The sequence below is a fragment of the Lissotriton vulgaris genome, chromosome 3_1 (genome assembly GCF_964263255.1).
Source record: "Lissotriton vulgaris chromosome 3_1, aLisVul1.2, whole genome shotgun sequence".
NCBI lineage: Eukaryota > Metazoa > Chordata > Amphibia > Caudata > Salamandridae > Lissotriton > Lissotriton vulgaris.
The window spans coordinates 968,596,129-968,615,611 of record NC_141689.1 but is presented as its reverse complement, the minus strand read 5'-3'; the positions used below and the strand labels follow the sequence as shown (position 1 = coordinate 968,615,611).

The window sequence follows — 19,483 nt, the reverse complement described above, 5'->3', positions numbered from 1 at the left end:
CCCTCTCTCTTCTGGTATTTTTTTTACCCCCTCTCCTGGTCTTTTTTGTCTCTTCTCCCCCATGTCCACTGCACCCCCGAAATTGGTTATTCATGTCTTTCATTCTTTGGTCCTTTATTGTTTTCCATTCCTCTCTCTTCCTTCTGACTTACCTTCCTGATCAGGGCACTCAATGTTTCCTCCTTTTCTTCCTTCTCCTCCTGTTGCCTTTGCTCCCATGGTCATATCCCAGATCATCCTCATAACAGATTATTATATATTGCTTGTTAATACAGTCCTCCCATTTATAAGTTCATAACAGGTGGCATGTTACCAGATTATCTGTACTCAGTCTGACTACGCAATTGAATATTATAACTTAATCCTTTGATTACCTTATTAAACACTGTAGTAGCCTTGAATTCGCCAGTGCTACCACTGTTCTGTGACACTGAAATCACAAGCATTAAACTCGTTAATCCAAGTAACAAATACAGTGCCCCAAATACTCCATAAAACAATGCTGTTTGCCTCTCCTTTACTACACCACAATTTCTTATGTAAGTTCACTATTGCTGTCCTTGCGTATTTCCTTCCATATTGGAATAGGTATCTATCCGGTTTACAGCCAAATTGGAAGTAAAGTTTTCTAAGCGTTCATTGGTTGTCTATGAATTTTGGTTAAAGTTCCCAGTTCCTTGTGTGTTTTTTCTACTGTGCAATACATTATAGGATATACATGGATATTAGCTTCATATTCTTCTCACCATTTTGCGGAAAATCTGCATTGTTGCAGTTATTAATAGTGAAACATTTTCCTATTCAATCCTTCTATCAAAGACTTCTCAATAGCTCTGAAAGATTGTGTGATAGATACCTAAATTACCGGGTTTGTCACTTAAGATAAATTATGTGGCGCTACAGCAAATTAAAGAAATGTGTAACTTTAGTTACCACTTTTGTAATAGACTTTCCACTGCTGATTGTGCATGGGGACCGTCCGCTCCCTCTAATGAGGGCACCCACTAAGGTTCATGAACCCCCATGTACTAAGGCTTACCTTCAACCTTAAATACTCCTTGCAAACGTGCAGTCCTATGAATCGAATGTTGAAACAGTTCGGACGTTTTCTTTGCTTTTATGCGCTGGCTTTGGACTGTAGTACCACTCCAAATCTGTCAGTAGGCATCCGCTGTAGTAGGGGTTGATCACTATCCTGAGGATATTCTGATATTCCAATCTACTGTGTGTGATAGTGCTACCTAGCTCTACAATTGGGTCCTATGCAGGGGCACTGGACTTGTGGGATGATGCAGCGTGTTATGCATAATTATGCATTTATTGTATGTGCCATGTAATCCTGCCTCTTTTGAAAAATTTCCATTTGTCAACAAAAAAATATTTCTAGTTCAGCTGGAGCTAACATTACTTTAAGTGCTAGGTGTAGCAGACCCTTTGCAAAGAGTAACTGATTATGTTTTGGTTAGTAATTGTTCTCTTCAGCTGCTAAACCAGTGCGAAGGAAGGTAACACCTTTGCTCAGACAGTATTATTGTGTTAAAATGCCAAATTATTGAAATATTTCCATTGAATGTGACAATTATGCCACATAATTCACTTTTACTTGCAAAGTAATTTACTCAAACCTGCTGCATAATTTGGGTCTCCTTTGCCACATAATTCCAGTAGCCCAGGTGATATGCAACCATGGCGCTGTGATTTAATGCTGCATGACTACTAGCATATTTTGATAATATATCAGTTGGTAGTATGATGAAAAAAAGTCTCTAGCTATGGGGGTCATAAAAAGCTGCTTCTACAATTGAATAGCTTTTTCTGGTCACTCTTTAATGCTATATTCTGACAAGTCACTGACCGCTTCCATCAAAACACATGGCATGATGTACATGGAATACAATTGCAACACAGAAACGCGTGCCTGTGCTCTGTTAACTTATAGGTGGCTTTGAAATATTGTCCTGAAAAAAAAACCCTGGCATATTGCTTCTTCACCATCGGAAATGCTGATTTCCTCGCTGTGAGACGGAAATCGGTTCACCTAGACATTGCTGGTACCTAATATTGGATTTTACCTCGTCCCCCGAGTTGTACGAAGATTCTCTTCACAGCAGACACGAACTCATTTTTCTGAGCAGAATGTTGTCCTCGCGATCAGCGGCTCAATGCAAACCTGCTCTGTTTTTTGTTAAAATTTGTAAACATTGTGAGCTTTCAGATGCTGGAAGAATCGAGCATGGTTCAACTGTGTTTTAGGCCATCCCAATCAGAGGTTCTGAGTAGGGTCAACAGACACTGGAGTTACAGATGCTCAGCATGGCTGAAAAGCTATTTCCAAAAGACAGCCAGCAGTGGTGTTTCTGGATAACAGCTGTCAAATATCCCAATCTTATAGTTCACTAATGCCCACTCCTGGAGTTCTGACTGCCTACAAAACTCAATCCTTGGTAAATGTTTTCACAGTATTAGGAGGTCAACCTAATTTTCTTTTTCACATTGAACTTTCCAATTCGAATTGCATGCCTCAGTAATCACTCTTGTTTTCAATTACTTTACATGTTTCGTTTTTCAATTCATTTCCAGACATGGATGTCTTTTTCCATAAAGTTCTTTTTTTACTAAGTGTCTAATTCCATCACACTTAAAACAGACCCAGCAAACACGATTCATACCTTATAAGGACTTCATCAGGGCCTTAAAAATATATATATATACTTTTTTTTTTTTACGTAATCCGTACTCCGTACTTTTCACTATATCAAAATCAACAACTCTGGTACTTATTTTAACATCAACACGTTGGCTGGGTCTGTTTTAAGTGTGATGGACTTTGATACTTAACTGACCTCTTCAGCGAACACTTGTCGACTCCAGGAGCAGTCTGTACCATACCCGGTGGGTGTGGAGGAATTAGAGGGGGGGGGGGGCTTTACTTACATTTGTTTGTCAACAAAATTATAACTGGAGTGTAGTGGGGTATTTTCTTCTGAATTCTTAATAAACAGTTTCCATAAAAACGCACCAATTCAGAGTGTACCTTAAAGTCTAACTTTTCACCCGTGCCCATCGTTGGCTGTTCATTCACTCAGGTATTTCCATGTTTCAAGTCACTCGATCTGCTGCCCTCTGACTTACAGTCCACTCTGCATTAATATGTATACACAATTAAAGTAGTGCTGAGTACACAGCTGCTTCTTGACCTCTAGACCTGACACACTCTAACCTAGCATGGAAATGCACCATTGGTAATGCCACTCTGTACACTAGGCTCGGGGAGGTTTTTTATATCGAATTCCTGCTTTTCCCATCATTTCCTCGACATCTTCCATGCTTGTTAACAGGGGGTTCGGGGCTGTATTCCACAGGCTCCAATTACATGCTGGCAGCTATAGCGGTCTCGCCCAGACGGCATGTCATGTGTGCGCTGCTGTGAAATGGTATTAGAACAAGGGTTTTCTTCTGGAAAATGTCAAAGATTGATGCTGTAAAGGTTGACACTTGTCAGGCAGCTGCTTGCAACCAGGTAAAGTTGGCAAAGTGCACAACAACATTCTGCTCTGAAACCTGATTAAACGAGGAGAGATTGTGTTTGTGTTGGCTGTTCATCGGAGTCTAGTTCAAGCTGATTTAAAAAAAATGTTTTAATGCGGAGGGTGGGAGTAGAATCCCGATAAATAATTGCCCAATGGTTTTGTGGTCTTAAGTCCTTTGTTTATGTTTTGCACAATCCAGGTATAGTATGTGCTCTGGTTTGGGATAACGGGGATAGCGGAGTAAAACTTGCCTCTCTCTGACCTTGAAAGGGCCTATTCGTTTCATGTCAGCGCCGATGGCCAGATGCAGCCAGTACCATTCCCTCCCGACGCTCTGATTGGACCGGGGATCCCTCGCCACGCACGTCAGATCAACACGCTCAATCACGGGGAGGTCGTGTGTGCAGTCACCATCAGCAACCCCACGCGGCACGTGTACACGGGCGGCAAGGGATGCGTCAAAGTCTGGGACATCAGCCACCCGGGGAACAAGAGCCCCGTCTCTCAGCTGGACTGCCTGGTACGTAGACAGCCAATGATTGGGGTGATGTATTATGGCGCTGCGCTGAAAGCTGGGAAGCTCTGTCGACCTGATCAATGCGCATTATGCCGCATTGACGAGCGAGGAATGCGCCTGGGAGATGTGCTCACTGTGTTGCCGCTGCGGCTATTATTTTTAGCACATGGGTTCCTTTGGGGAGAGGGAAGTTGCGTCCACCTGGGAATTGTCTGCAGCCGTTTCTGACAAATGGGCTTTGGAAATGCTGCATCGGGTTTCTTGTAAGTCAGGTGAAAGGTAACCGCCACCGGCTCATGTTCAGAAGTCGACTTAAGTGTAAGCAGCGACCTCCAAATGTGTTTGTGTACAGGCGTTAAGCTGACCCCCTTTCGATGGAGAATCGAACAAGGAGCGTGTTCTGACATTAGCACGCGCTTTGAAAGAATGCTCACAAGAAGGCTATAGTTTATTGGGTAAAAAGCCAGCAGTAGTAATGTATGGCTATGTGTTCTTAGTAAAGGTCATTGGAGTTTAAATTCTGACCTCTGGTTCATCTCCTGTGAATTTTGTCAGCTTGTATTAGTTTAGCTTATAAAGACAATGCGTCATTTTGTGAGGTTTTTTTAATGAGCAGTTTGCAGCCAGCTCAGGAGTAAAATTGTAGAATTAGATTTATGTTGCTTTACGGAGTGATCTTTCTTGCCACAGACTGATTGTGTAAGCAGTACTAAAGGTGCAAAAATATGTCTAATCTTAAACAAACATCTGTACTTTTAGAAACCTTTGTAGGTACGTGTCAACTAGAACTCCAAGGCAGTGATGGGTTAAACATGTCTCTTGTCTACACGCCAATGAAAAAGCTAATATAGCTTTGCAAGTGAATGTTGGGTATTTGGAGGTGGGTGAATGTCTTTGCATTGTTCTACTAATTAAGATTAAAGATCTCGGTGGTGAGATTTGTAGATCGGGTTTTAAGTGCTTGCTTAATGTCAGGTAATTTCCTGGTATTAATTCACTTTGTCATTGCCATATGTAGAAACCCATTACAAACTAGAAGAGGTGGGGGGTTGTTTTATGTGCTTCTCCTTCAGTGCTGGTGTAGATCTTCTTTTCTCATGAGAAGTCGCTTCATATGCTTTGTCTCTGCAGAACAGAGATAACTACATCCGTTCCTGTAGATTGCTCCCTGATGGTCGCACCCTGATTGTCGGCGGGGAAGCCAGCACGCTATCCATTTGGGACCTGGCAGCTCCGACTCCCCGCATTAAGGCCGAGCTGACGTCCTCCGCTCCGGCCTGCTACGCTCTGGCAATCAGCCCCGATTCCAAGGTCTGCTTCTCCTGCTGTAGTGATGGCAACATTGCAGTGTGGGATTTACACAACCAGACGCTGGTCAGGTGGGTTAACTGAAACGGATTGCCCGGTCATGGTTATTGACTTGCATATGCTGTAACCGAAATAGGTTTCATCCAGCACCCGTGCTTTATTATTGAGGTTCCATTGTTCTCAATCTATGATGTGCCTAGAGATTTTTTTAAACATGTCATTCACTGTTTTTGTGTTTCTGGAGATTGTATTTTATCTAAAGACAATCTGTTCCTATCTTATGAAAATTGTTACTGGTTAGAAATGCCTTCTTGTTCAATGTAACAAAACTGAGAATTAGCCGTTTAAACCTCTGGTTTTGAAGGGAAAAAAGAGAGATAATAATGCTCACTATTCCACTAATGCCGTAATATTCCCTTCTTCGTCACATTCCTTACTGTGCACGACTGTCCACCTCCCACATACAGGTGCACAGTTTCCACTCCATAGATATTTATTCCAAATGAAAACTCTTCCCTCCGCTGAGGCTTTTCCCCTGCGTTGGGAGTAGCCTACAAGCAGTTACCCCTCCTCTACCTCCTCAAACATCCTATGTAACTACTCTAGTTTGCTTGGCATTGAGCGAAACACAACAAAGAAGTAAGTATGTGTTGGAAGGACTAGACTGGGAAAGGGAGAAACCGAATAATCAAGATTACTGGTAAGTCATCTAATCATTGCTTACTCAGCTCCCTTCTTCACCCTAGACTTTTTTCTGAGCAGAAGCTAACATATATGTCTTTTTCTGAAACTCATAGACCTAACAAACGTACTACAAATTCCTGCTGTACACTAGCACAATCGAAATTGTTCAGCTGGGACACCACCACACCAGCTCACCTTTGGGAGAACAGCAAGACCAGATCACAGCCTCTTTTCACCCACCACTGGTTGATATTAATGCATGGTTTGACACAGCCTATCCCATGGCTACGATGTTAATACAGATTTAAGTAGCCATAACTAGCCGCGCACCCACAAGTGATCCAGAAACCTTTTTTGTGCTCCGGGGCATTCAGCAGGAGAAATCTGGCTTTCTTTCGAGCCCTGCGACTTCTTGTACATGCTCCAGACTACTGTTAAGGGAAATCTATTTGTAGGGCTGCTGTGAAAGCATAGATAGAACTGAAAGGTAAAATTGTAAACTGCAGCAACGAGGGCACTATTATTAATATTATGCTAGTCCTTTGTATTTCCAGAATCCGAATACACTTGTGTAGTGTGAATCACTATAGTATCTTGACAGGAAAAATGGTGCAAGAGAAGTTATCTTTATCAAAGTGAGAAAAGTAGCTGTTCTGATGGGTGGTAAAAACGTTACACACTCATGCCAGCAGTTGTTCTCTAAGCATTACGCAGCACAATGGTTCCTGTATGGTCAATAGGTTATATAAATGTCAACAATGAATGAAAATAAATCAAAATACCGATGTTCAGTGAGTTAGTGATAGCAGAATATGACAGTTTTAATTTTTGACATTTTTTTTAAACAGCAAAAGTATTAAACTGCACAACAGTGCATGAAAAAGTGTGCTCTGTGCTCACCTTAGTGCACATTTAAGTGTAGAAATAGCTACAGTGTGGCCACACGAATGTAAATCTATAATCATTCAGCAACTATGCATAAGTTTCCTCCAATTGATGGTAGAAGGCAGTGGCTGAAGGAGCTACCAGTCGATTTCGTTTCGACCCACGAAGGGATGTTGGGTAATCATCAGGCCTAAAGAAAAAAAGCAAGGCAGAGAGATAGGCTAAGGGAGAATGTAAGAAATTAAGAACAATATGTTACAGAATTGAAAGTTCATAACAAACAGTAGGAAACTGTAGGCAGCAGCTTCCTTATTTTTGGATATGTATTTGACAACTAAGCTATCTAGATTAGGCATCCCTGTCCGTCTCCAGTGCTCCTGCTGAAAATTAATTTTAAGCCCTGCTGGTGCCCCGTGGTAATCATTGTTTTTTTGGAATTCTGCTTATACTGGTAAGACCTCTTTCCCTCATTCGTTCCCATTTTTTTGCATTGTCACATTAGTTTTCCTTTTCCCAGTTTATTTTTACACTGCCAGGTCATACATTAGTACCCGGTCTTTCCTCCTGTTTTGCACCATGAACTTTTTCTGAATTGACTTGCTGTGTAGTATTCTGCAATCTAGTGGTCGGTTAGGAATGTTTCTTTTTTCCCCCTCTTTTTCCCCCCAGGTGTCATCTTCCATGATTTGGAGGTATGTTTTTCACCTTAAGATGTCACTCGTGCGCCCCAGAAGCTCCTGTGCATAATCGGCATCTTTAGATTCTTTTTTTCTGCCTTTGGTTCTGGAAGCAAAACCCTGCGCTTGAGGATTATCCCAAACAAGGAATGAACAGTCAAAAGATGACTGATAACGACCGGATATAATTTAAAGAAGTAGGTGTGCCACGCAGTGGAGTCAACCTTGAGGCCAAAGAACATACATCTGTGGGGGCTGGAATTGTCAAGGGCTTTCCCCACATTCCACCATACGTTTGCACAGAGAGACATTCACAAGGTGTGTAATCTCCGTCTTCAAAGGGACCACAGCGTAGAAGGCTGAGAGATGTGTGTCGGTTCAAGCCAAAGAAACTCCAGACCAGCGAAAGAGGTTAGCAAGTTACGCCACAATGCAGGCACAGCAAACAGAGCAAGTTTAATTCAGGGACCTTCGCCTGTCCAGTGGTAATGAAGACAAGCATAGAGGAAAATGAGGTAGTGCAAGGGTATGGGTTCAAACTCAAGAAAGGCATTGTTGGACTAGAAAAAGCAGATGTGCTGATGAAGGCATCGAGATAGGGAGACAAGAGACATGTTCAGGTAACACCTCAGAAGCACAGTTTGCCCGAGACAAAACATTCGGGCTCTGGGACCCCGAAGACACCCTCCACACCAAAATCTTCGACGGTCGAAACAAAAATAACCCCACTGGTCCCAAGTGAGGGCATTGTAGGAGGATGTCCTTTGTACACAGGTCCGACGCTGAGAGGCAATCGAGCCCATGAGATGGAGAAGGAATTGAAGCAAGACTCAGACTGTGAAAAGAAAGGTAGTATACACCCTATACACAGGACAAAGAGCACTTGAGGATGAAAGAAAAACGGATGCTTCAAGGTCGAATTGACAGCAATCATCCAGACAAGGATGGATTTTAATGAATCTCTGAAAGAATTTCAAATCCCTTCAAGACTGGTCGAGGACAAACACGTCTAGTTACAGCCACGGATAACACCTGAACCCCAAGAGGAAGAGAAGGAAGTCTTGGAGGAAGAAGTTATGTTTGAGCAGGTGTTTTTCCCACCTTAGTAGCACTGGGAGAGAATGGCAAGACATCAAAGCAATCAACAGAGGAGGGCATCTAATCCTACCCTTCGTGGCCTTCACTCCGAAGACATCGTAATGCACTGCAGCCTCGTAAAAAGAGCTGCAGACAAGTATGAGGTGTAGCTAGAGGAAGAACAGTTACAAGTTTGTTTCCTCTTCAAAATTCTCTTGCCATAGCAAAGATAGTCAGTACCTTCCTATGCTCCCAAGCATCCTTGATCAGGGTTTGGAGGTTTTTATGAAATTAGAATTTTGTAAAGGAGTACCTCCAAGGATGGAGAAAAAAAAGAAACACTCTTTAAAAGACTCCTTATACATAAAAGACAGTGTAGTAGAGAACTCCTTAATAGTGACCAGTGCCAGAAAAAGAGCGTGTCCCAACAGCAATGGGTCCTCCACTGGAAAACGAAAGAATAGAGTGGAAAGCAAGACAGGAAGAGTGGCTTCCACACAATTGAAATAGCCAGTTCTAATGCTGCCCTCAGTCAATATGGCCAACAACAGTGGGAGGAATGTGGAGAGTTGATGATGCACCTCCCCAAACATTACAGGAAAAGAACAAACACCGCCACAGAATAGTGCAAAGATATTTCCAAAATCACACTTAATGCTGTGGTTTCTGAAGACATAGGTAGAAGACCACTGTGTACTACCACTACCCTTAAGAGACATGCTTGGTTATGAGTCTCCGGTATTAAGCACCTGGTACAGTCAAACTTTATAAGCACTCCCTTCACAGGCAAACGTTTGTTTGGCGCTGCAATGGATGACTCCCATCAACAGATAAATAAGGTTAACAACCCTGGAAATGCCATGGGAGCCCTGCAGTTCCAGTGCCTCATGAAAAAGGGGTATTGCTGCAATGGGAAGGTGGTCAGGAAGAGAAGGTCTTCAAATCGCTACTCCACAGACGTCTTTATAACATGCCGGTGTTCAACAACCAGCAGACTTGCAGTGCCAGTTCCCCTCAACATCTCATCAGCCCTTTTGAAGCTGAGCGAGAGGAAGGAACCAGCCCCCAAATGGATGGGCTGATTAAGGAAACAACTTCAGAGACGGAGAGAGCCCTGCCACATGATACCAGTGGGGGGGGGGGGGGGCAGAATAGATTTATTCCAGGAATAGAGGCTAGTCAACTCTAACCAAAGCTTTTTTAAACTCTTAAAAAAAAAAAAACTTGAGGTCCAGAGCAAGAAAGAGCAAAATTGCTTGGGAGGTTGGACAACTCCTTCTAAAGCAAGTGATGACAAATTAACACAGGAGGAGAACAACCATGGATCTCCCATTATATTTCCTGGTACCCAAACTAGATCACTGATGCGATTCTGGCTCTCCAGTTAATCAGATTTTAAAAAGGCCCAGAAGTTGAAGATGGTTACATTTTATCATGTCATTCCTTTTCCAGCGGAATACCTCGTCAATAGACTGGGCAGGGAAATTTGCATATGGTTTTCCTCAATTAACATTGCTATTGCTGATTTTTAACAAGTGCAAGCAGCCACCTATGTTGCCAATCTTAACACTGCAATGAGCAAGACAGACATGGTTTCCCAGACCAGAGGGAAGTTTTGCAGGTAAAAATAATAGTGTTACTTGCATCGCAAGGCCTGCTGTCAAGGCAAAGGGAACAGATCTATCACTCCGAACCAACCAGCACCAATCTATCATTCTAGCTCCTGATGATTTGGAATGTGGATATCTGGGACTCCCAAGGAAAAACATAGACATCTTGATGGACGCCAGAAGATCAAGCACAAGGAAATGCTATATTGCAAGGTAGAATAGCCTTGGCAACTGGTGCGACAAAAAATGTCTTGTGGACAGTAGAACACAGGACAGTACAGTCATTCGATTCCGAACATACCTGCCAGACAAACAGCTCTCCTCCACTTTGGTCAAGGTCTGCTTGTCGGCCATAGTAGCATATATAGGGGACAAGTAGGTAGCAGTTTCTTCAGGTTGCCAGTTGTCAAAAGATTCTTAGAAGGAGCCAAAAAGATAGCAACACCCAGATCAGCCCCCACACACACCTGTGGAATCTAAACTTGGTACTCGCACAACTAATGAAGGAACCCTTCGAACTACTGCATAAAGCAGGACAAAAATTCACAACTCTAAGAATAGCATTCCTAATAGCAATTACGTCATTGTAGAGGGTAAGCAAACTACAAATATTTACAAATGAGAAACCCAACTTGCAATTTCAAAAAGACACATTAGTCATGCAAACTAACCCATATTTCCTGCCCAAGTTCATATCATAATTCCATGTGAACCAAACCATCCAGCTGTCGGGGTTTATCCAGCAGCCAAAGACCTATATAGAAAGACTCCTCCATGTGGTAGATGTCCGTATAGCAATCATGTGCTACCTGGGCAAGACTAAACAAATCATGAAATTCTTTGCTTCCTTTCCACCTGCAGGCATCGGGTCACCAGTGACAAAAGGAACTGCCGTGCAATTGATAGTCCAAATAATCAGGACTCGTTATAGGAGAGCTGGAATACAGCTAAAAGAAAAAGTCTAGAGACAACGCAACAAGGAAAATGGGGGGCGGGGGATCTTTCATAGCAAATATTTCATTTCGATCTTTCCTAGCAAATATTTCATTTTGATTCACTACATATGCATTGCAACCACTTGGTTAAACATACACACCTTTACAAAACACTATTGTGTTGACATTCAAATCAATAGAAAAGCACAAGTGACTATTGGAGCAGGGTATAGACTGATTTGCATATAGCTGGGTCAAAATTTAAGTGGCCTGGTGGGCGAAAAACAATGGATTTCGAATGGGACTCAAGCAATTGCCAGTGACCGATTAATTCAAGCTTTCCGTCCACCACCTTGTCCTTGTTGCAGTTGACAAAATATATAAAAGCATCTGTTTGCGTGCGCAAACTCTTTTTAACACCTTCACTGCGGCGGCTATTCCGCCGCAGTGCTAAGGGGGCGGGGCGGGGCGGCTGCATGCTGGTGACGGAACCGCTCCGTCACCAGCCTCGGTTGAGCTGTGCTCATGACGCAGCGGTTCAGTCATGGCCCCCCCGCTCAATGGAACGTCCAGCGCAGGCGCAGAATTCGCGCCGCACAGGCGTTCCGAGCGGGCCATGACGGAACCGCTCCGTCATCAGCACAGCGCACCCGCAGCTGATGACGGAGCGGTTCCGTCATCAGCATCCAAGGAGTTAAACCAACCTCCGAAGAGAGGATACAGCTACAAAATCAGTGCATGAAGGTGAATCTAAAAATGATTCATGCTGCAAAACGAAATGGTTGCTTACCTGTAGAAGTAGTTTTGCAGCTTACAGCATTTTCAGGATTTAATAGCAAGCCTCCCACCACCTGAGAAATAAGGTGCCTTACAAACAAACTACGGAGGGGTTGAATCAGTTTCCCAGACTTTGGGTCACAACGCTTTGGTGGGTCGTGAGATGATTTTTGGTGGGTTGAAACAATTCTAGCAATAAATGAAGATGCCTTTAAATTCTGTTTATCTTGTCAAACAACAGAGGTCAAATCTCAGGATACATCTTCTGACTAGTGGCTGCTTGTTATGTTAGTATGGGTTTTGTGTTTACTTTTCTTTCTCTGCAGAGTGAGGTCAATTTTTAAGTGAATTATGTGACAATCTTAAGATGTTGTTTTTTGGCAACACACAACAAAATGCAAATACCTGTAAATTTACTTTATGCGTTCAGCAGTTAGGAAATCTAAAATAAAGTAAATTTGTGTAATTCTGAGGTATGCCTGACACATTTTAATAAGATCAAAATAGATAAAGCCACTTTAATTTGGTGATGTTATAAACAATACATTTTTACAGAAACCCCATTTCCACACAAAATCATTTGAGTGTTGTTTGCCATATAGTTTTATCAGTAAAACTGTGTTTTTACAAAGTTAGTGGCCATTTCAGTTGAAAACGTACAGTCTGTAAATGACAGTAAGCAACCACACAAAGCTATAGTTACATTAAAAAATCACCCCTCTTCATGTCCACTAAAGGTAGGTGGGTCGCAAAAGCATGTCATTCTAAAAAGTGGGTTGTGGCTCTAAAAAGTTTTGGAACCACTGGGTTTAATTGTTCACACAGTACACACAATGGCACAGAAAGGAAAACCCTTGGATGAACAGAAGCTCACCAAGGGGAAAAAATCTGAAGATGGCAACCACACACAGGGGCTTACGGGTCACACATCTTGATGTCACGATGCAACGAACATACAATGAAATGGAGTTCGACAACACCTACAAGAAACGAGCATTTGCAATGCAATCAGTCTCGACTTTGGGAACTTATAAGTATTTAGCTATGCAGCACATCAGTGGTTCCCAAACATTTGACTCCGGAGGACCCCATTGAGTCAACCCAGGAAGCCGGGGACCCCCAAGCAATTTGTAGGATTTAATTTTAAAACATTATAACAGTAATTCGAAAACAATAAACACACATGTGCACACAAAACAAATACTCAAATTACTAAGGGTTTTAGGGTCATATTTACAAGCCCCTATCACCATGGGAACATCAATTTTTGTGATGTTCCATTGGGGATAGGGGTTTCGCCATATTTACACGGCAGCTTTAAGCCACTTAATATGACTTAGCGCTGCCTTGTAAATAAGCCTCCCTTTCACGCAATGCTTAGCATGAAAGGGGTGGGCAGTGGGAGTTGCAGTGAGTGTTCCACCAAAACACCCATTGACTTTGACGCTGCCCTCTCTTTACAAGGGCAATGTAAATAGGAGGCAGCACAAGATTAAGACCATGGAAAACCTGGTCTTAACTTGGCAAAAAGAGGAGAAATACGTTATTTCCCCTCGATTTTGCTTTTTCCCATGGAAAAAGCAGAATGCCTTGGATTGTTTATGTTCAGGAAGGTGACACTTCGGGCACATAAACAATCTTTAAAAAAAATATAAATTTTGTAACTTCCATGTGTGCTGCATTAGGCAGCACAGATAGAAGTGACAAAACAGCATTTCAAATTTGTTCATGTGCAGGAAGTCGCACGCAGACACCCTTGCACTATGGTGCAAGGGTGCCTGCATTGGCACTACACTGCTAAGTGTAGCACCAGTGCAGGGGAAAGGCAGGGCTGCACCATATTCTTGTAAATATGGTGCAGCCCTCGTTTCTGAAGTGGAGCATGTCGTTAAGATAAGGAGGCTAACAACATGCTCCGCCAATTCTATTGTAAATATACCCTTAGTATTTTATATTGAAAGAAATAGCAAAAAAATGAAATGCATTAATGGGAAGGTTGGTGCTGCATCGCCAAGACTAACTTTTCAATGGCTGCTTTTATTTCACAGTACGAGGCTCCTGCTCCTGCCAGGGCCAGTCTGGAAACCCCAAGCAGCCCTGGCAAATGTTCTCAGACCAGTTACCTCACACACATATAGAGACAATGAATCACATGTGAAAATTAATGTATAGAAAATGTTACATAAGGTAAAAGGGACTACAAGATGTAGGATTGACATGTCATTCATACTGCTAGGCATTTTTTAAAGAGTGCTTGGTCTGGTGAAACACAAACTCGGGATTCAGAACATGACACAGTGGTTAGCGTTGACTTTAACAATAAAAAAAGTATTTCCACCCAAATAAACCTTTTTATCAGCATGCGGATAATTATAGACTGGGGAAAAAACATAAATTATCAACTTGTACCATGCAGTTTGCAAGCAGCTCTTTGATGAGAGTTTATAGGTGACTGTGCTAGATTACGATTGTCCCTTATGAATTGCACAGTAACAAAAGAATCTCGGTTACAAAAGCAGTAACCCACTGACCTATGCACATAAAATACTGTGTTTTAAAATGCATGGTACACGTTCTTTGCAGTAGGCATATTAACCCTCTGTGCTACATTAGATAAGTCAAAGCTGCCACTGGACAAAACTCTCAACTCTCTCCAGCAGATACATTAATCACTGGCATTTTCATGACACTTTTATTGTTGCTCGAAAACTGCTAATTTTACCAGGAACTTTGCAGTGCTTTTCAAACTGCTGCCTGGGGACCCCCTGGGAATGTGCCACGGACCCCTGGGGGTCCGCGGACCACAGTTTGGGAAACACTGCAGCACATTATTGTGGGCACAGCAACATTTGCTATTCTACTGTGCACGAAGCAGTAAAAGGGTGCAGTATCACAGGCTGTCACTAGGTGTCCATTAGGACCTCTATTGGTGACATAAGGTCCTGCACCTTGCAACATTGTTAGAGAAAGGTTATGGCGCAGCGGTGAAAGCTGCCGTCTGGGGAGCTGGGGATACGCATTTGGGTCTGGTGTTGACTCAACATCCTGTGATTATCGGCTGCTCGTTTAATTTCCTACAAGCACCTGGAGAGCTGCTCTATATAAATGAAACCTATGAATTTTAAATAACACTAAAATCAATGCAGCGATCTCTGAGGTGGGGGTGGGCAAGCATTGTTGTGAGGGTGCAGTACCACAGGCTATCATTAGGTGTACCTTGGGATCTCTTGTGGTCATATAAAGTCCTGCAACATGCATAGGGAAAGGATATGGCACAGCGGTGAGAGCTGCCAACTGGGGAGCTGGGGATCAGGGTTTGGATCTGGTGGCGGCTCAACATCCTGTTATTATGGCCTGATTCTTTAATTTCCCTGAACGCCGGAATAGCTCCGCTATATAAATGAAAGCTACTAATTTACAATAACAATAAGAAATGAATGCAGCAATCTCGGAGGTGAGGGCGAGCAAGCATTGTTGTGCGAGGGGGTGGGGGAGATGGCTAACCGATTAAATGAGGACACTGCACTGCAGATCCTACATAAATAAGTGGAAATAAAAACAAGCAAAATCGGCAGTGGCCTCGGAGGGGTGGTAGGGTAAACGAAGCGGACCGAAGTTTCATTGCACAAGTAAACAGAACACTTAACAAGCAAAGAAGAAGGCCAACCAAAAAGAGTGCTCTCAAAGCATAAATAACCTGAAGAGTAAGATCGAATGTAACATGGGCAGTCCTTATTCCAAAAGGCGGGACTACTAAGTGTATTCACCTATGAAAATCCAGCATTTCTAAAGGACTTCAAGTGGACCCTGTAGGAAGGTACATCCTGACTATGGTTGCCCCCAACTTTTTGCCCTGTGTTTTAGCTGGTTTTGGACATAGTCGACCTGGGACCCTGCCAATCAGGACCCCAGGCCTACTGCTCTCTCTTTAAAATGGATTCCATGTACCCTAGGTACATTTCCAATTGGTACTGGGCCACCCTATCAGACCCTGTAACTCAGGGCATGGGTGTACCCAGGGCTGCCAGGGGCTGCAGCATGTATTATGCCACCCCTGGCTGGCCTCCTAAATTTGACACAACTGGCTGCATGACAGCTGGGGCAAAGTCGTGTAATCACCCTTTGCTGTAGGTGTAGTATACCTATACCTAACCCTAAAATGGACACACAGATTCCTATCAGTCACTCCTATGGCAGGCCTTGACAATCCTGAAGGCAGAGTGCTTGGAATCGTGTGAGATGGTGCTCTGGCATGAGCTGAGCCTGTCTGCAGCTTGCGGAATCAAGTCCTAATAGCTGTTCCATGATATCGCATACCATATACTCTTAAGTGCATTATAATCCTCGCGGTTAAATGCTATCTTTGGTATTGCTTTATCAAAACATGTCGAGTAAGGTGTCATACGAATTGGAATACTAACCCCTCGCCAATTCTGGCGACGGGGTTAGCATTCCACCCTTCTAGAGGGACACGACATGTATGTAACTGTGAACCCCGGTTAAAGTTAACTGAAGCCTCAGCTCCACAAAATGGATGCTGCCACCACAGACACGAGTCTGACCCCCTGCAGCTGGGAGTCCTTCCAGCGAGGGGAGCCTGGACAAAGGGTTTCCTGTCAGGGGCGGTGCTAGCACCGTCCCAGACATGGTTTTGTGTATCCTGGGTAGGCAGGGCTTTACAGGAAGGTGACTGCTGAGTGGCACCCCGGTGCTCACTACGCATAGGCCGGTCTGAACCAGTTCCAGGGGCACACCAGCCCCTGGCCTGGGGAAGTCCGGCATGGCTGAGGGGTGTAACCACCCCCCACCTAGTCCCACCCATAGGCAGGACCTAGTCACCGGGTCAGCCCCCTTTTTTAGTATAAAGATGGGAGCGGGCCCCCTGTTAAAATTAGATCATCTTTGAATCAAGAATACTTTCTATGAAAGGACTTCAAGACTCTTCTTAAGATTTCTCCCTTGTGGCTAAGGAGTAGTCACCCTGCATCAGCGGGCACCATCTAAGAACTCTGCGGTTTGCTGTAAGTCCTTCCTCAAGGAATCCGACGGCCCAGCTCGACGAGAACCGGCTTCCCTGGCACCTCTGACCTCTACCCACGTCATCAGCTCAGCTGTGATCTGTGGGTGCGACGAGACCTCGAGGGACCGGCCATCATCAGAACCCGCACGCTCTTAAAACCAGCACGACCATCGAGGTAACTCTCTGGTGAGTGCTCTGGGGTCCGAGAAGCCCCGACCCTGAGCCGCTCCAGCACCGAAGTGCAGTCTCCCAGCATCTCCACGATCTGCGTGGGGCCCTTCTGCTCGCTGCTCAGCACGTTGTCTGTTCACTTGCCGCTGGCTTGTGCCCTTCTGTGACGACGACCAAGAATCAACACTGCCGGTCTGGTTGCTCCAGACTGACCCTTGCTTCCACCTTTCCGAGAAGCACCCCGGACCCTCCTGGTCCACTCAAGACGCCGACAGCGACATCCGTCGTGGGACAGCTCGCACCTCCACCGTGGTCGCCGACAACGCCTCCTGGTCCGTGAGACTGCAGAGCCTAGCGTCGCCCACTCACCTGGTCGAGGTGACGGCCAACTGGTGCCTTCCTGGTACCCTCTGACTACTGGCTAGTAGTACGAACTTGGTCCCCTCTGCTTTCAGGTTTTCATCAATCTCCGATCCAGGCTTGGATCCCAACGAACTATTCCTCACTGGTCGCCGGCCAGCAACTCCTTTTCTTCCGGCTCCTGGCTCGTCAGCGAAGACCCCGACGCCTGTAAGACTTGCAGCCGCAGCCCTCGTGGCTAGGTAACTCGGCATTTCGGTGCCTGCATAGCCTCCTTACTCTAGGGTCCCGAGTCCCTCGCTTCCGACTTGCCTTAACCTTTCCGTGTCCTCGGACACTTGTCTTTAAACTGTGCACTTGAAGTATTTGCTAAAGAGATTTGGTTTGTGCTTAGTACCCTGTCCTCATAAAGAGTACAGGGCTGTTGTGATTCTTAATAAATATACTGTTTATTTTGATAACACTTGTGTGGTGTCCTTTCACTGGGTGTTCAAGGGGTACATGTGTGGTAAACAGCTGGCTTAACGCGCCCTCTCGAGTCTTTAGCCTTAGACTGCTCGTATCCACGCTACTAGGATAGCTGGTCTATAGGTTGACTTACAACCAAACACCATAAGGGTCGTTGGAACGATACATAGCGGTCGCTAGAATAGCGAACGTTGCATATCGGGCCAACTTCTCACAGACCCAATGAAAAAGATGGGTGTTTTTTAAAGCCCATATCCTAGATACAGCCTGTCTCTGAGAGATCGTTCATGCGCTGCTTAGGCAAAACCTAAAAAAGATTAGAAAGTGGAAAAACTCTGATCCAACCACTAGATGGTGGAATAATGCACAGCATGTGAATCCAGAAAGTTCTTTGAGCTGCCAAACTATTCCTACAGATAAGTAACCATTTAGTTAGTGTTTATAGGGACCCCTTCTCTCACTGTGTGGCACTTACAACTGTTGCAATGCCCTATTTTTTACTTTATTTTCTCTTTACATTCTCATGAAGAGTTTGGCCCCTTGACTGTAAGTTCCTTATTCTGATGGTCTTCTTGTTCTGAGCTTCCAATTGAAGAACATATTTTTCTTAATTTCTTACTTTGTCCCCTAACCTCTCTTGGGGTTTGCTTTATTCTATAATCCTGAAGCTGACCCTACATCCTTTCATGGGTCACAATGCCGTTTACTTGTAGCTCATTTTTAACGATCAAGTTGAAGCAAACCTCCAAATTCATTAAATAATTTTCGATTAGCCATGTGGGCGTAATAGAGCTATGGTTTATATACTTAAATGTTAATTAGTGTGAGCACCGAGCACGTGTTTTCATGCACTATTACATAATTTATTACTTTTTCTGTTTTAAAATGTTAAAACTTGAAAAAATGTTTTGTATTTGCAGCTTGTCCTATTCTGTTCCTACTAGCTTCTCGAACCTAACCTAATAATTTTTAATTCATTGTTGATATATATTTCTCCTTTACTTATTGGCCATACACGACCGCTGTGTCACTTTAGTAATGATTTACTCCAGGTTACTGTTTTATCTGGGGTTTACGCTTGTGCCTAGTAAATAGTCCTTTTCTCAAGACCTAAACAATGAATTGAAGTAAATGATTTCTCAAGGTATAAGCAATAACGGCAAAAAATTATCGCTACACGCAAAGAAATTAAAGTGCAAGTGAGAACCCACAAATGCCAAAATCCACTGGAACCACATGAGACCAACCCCTAAAATATTTTGGGAAGAGGCTTGGCTTTCGCCACATTTCTTTGTTGTTTTAACACAAATTGGTATTGTTATAACTGTTTAATCTCTAGCAATATGTTTGTTTTTGTTCACCTGTGCTGTGTGTGCATCCAAATGTGTTTACTCAATAAAACCACCACCACCAATTTTTCACATCCATGAAAGAAGATTGTTTACGCCTCAAGCATAATGTGTC

General features: G+C 43.6%; 1 protein-coding gene across 4 annotated transcripts in view; it reads left to right on the top strand.

The window, feature by feature from the left end:
• Nucleotides 1-19,483, top strand: part of LOC147727275 (transducin-like enhancer protein 4) — a 263,396-nt gene that overhangs the window by 218,197 nt on the left and 25,716 nt on the right. For all 4 annotated transcript variants that reach the window (XM_086961337.1, XM_086961336.1, XM_086961335.1 and 1 more), the window contains 2 exons: nt 3,801-4,050; nt 5,179-5,426. In XM_086961337.1, coding sequence (XP_086817463.1) covers nt 3,801-4,050; nt 5,179-5,426 — 498 coding nt within the window. The remainder of the gene's footprint in view (nt 1-3,800; nt 4,051-5,178; nt 5,427-19,483) is intronic.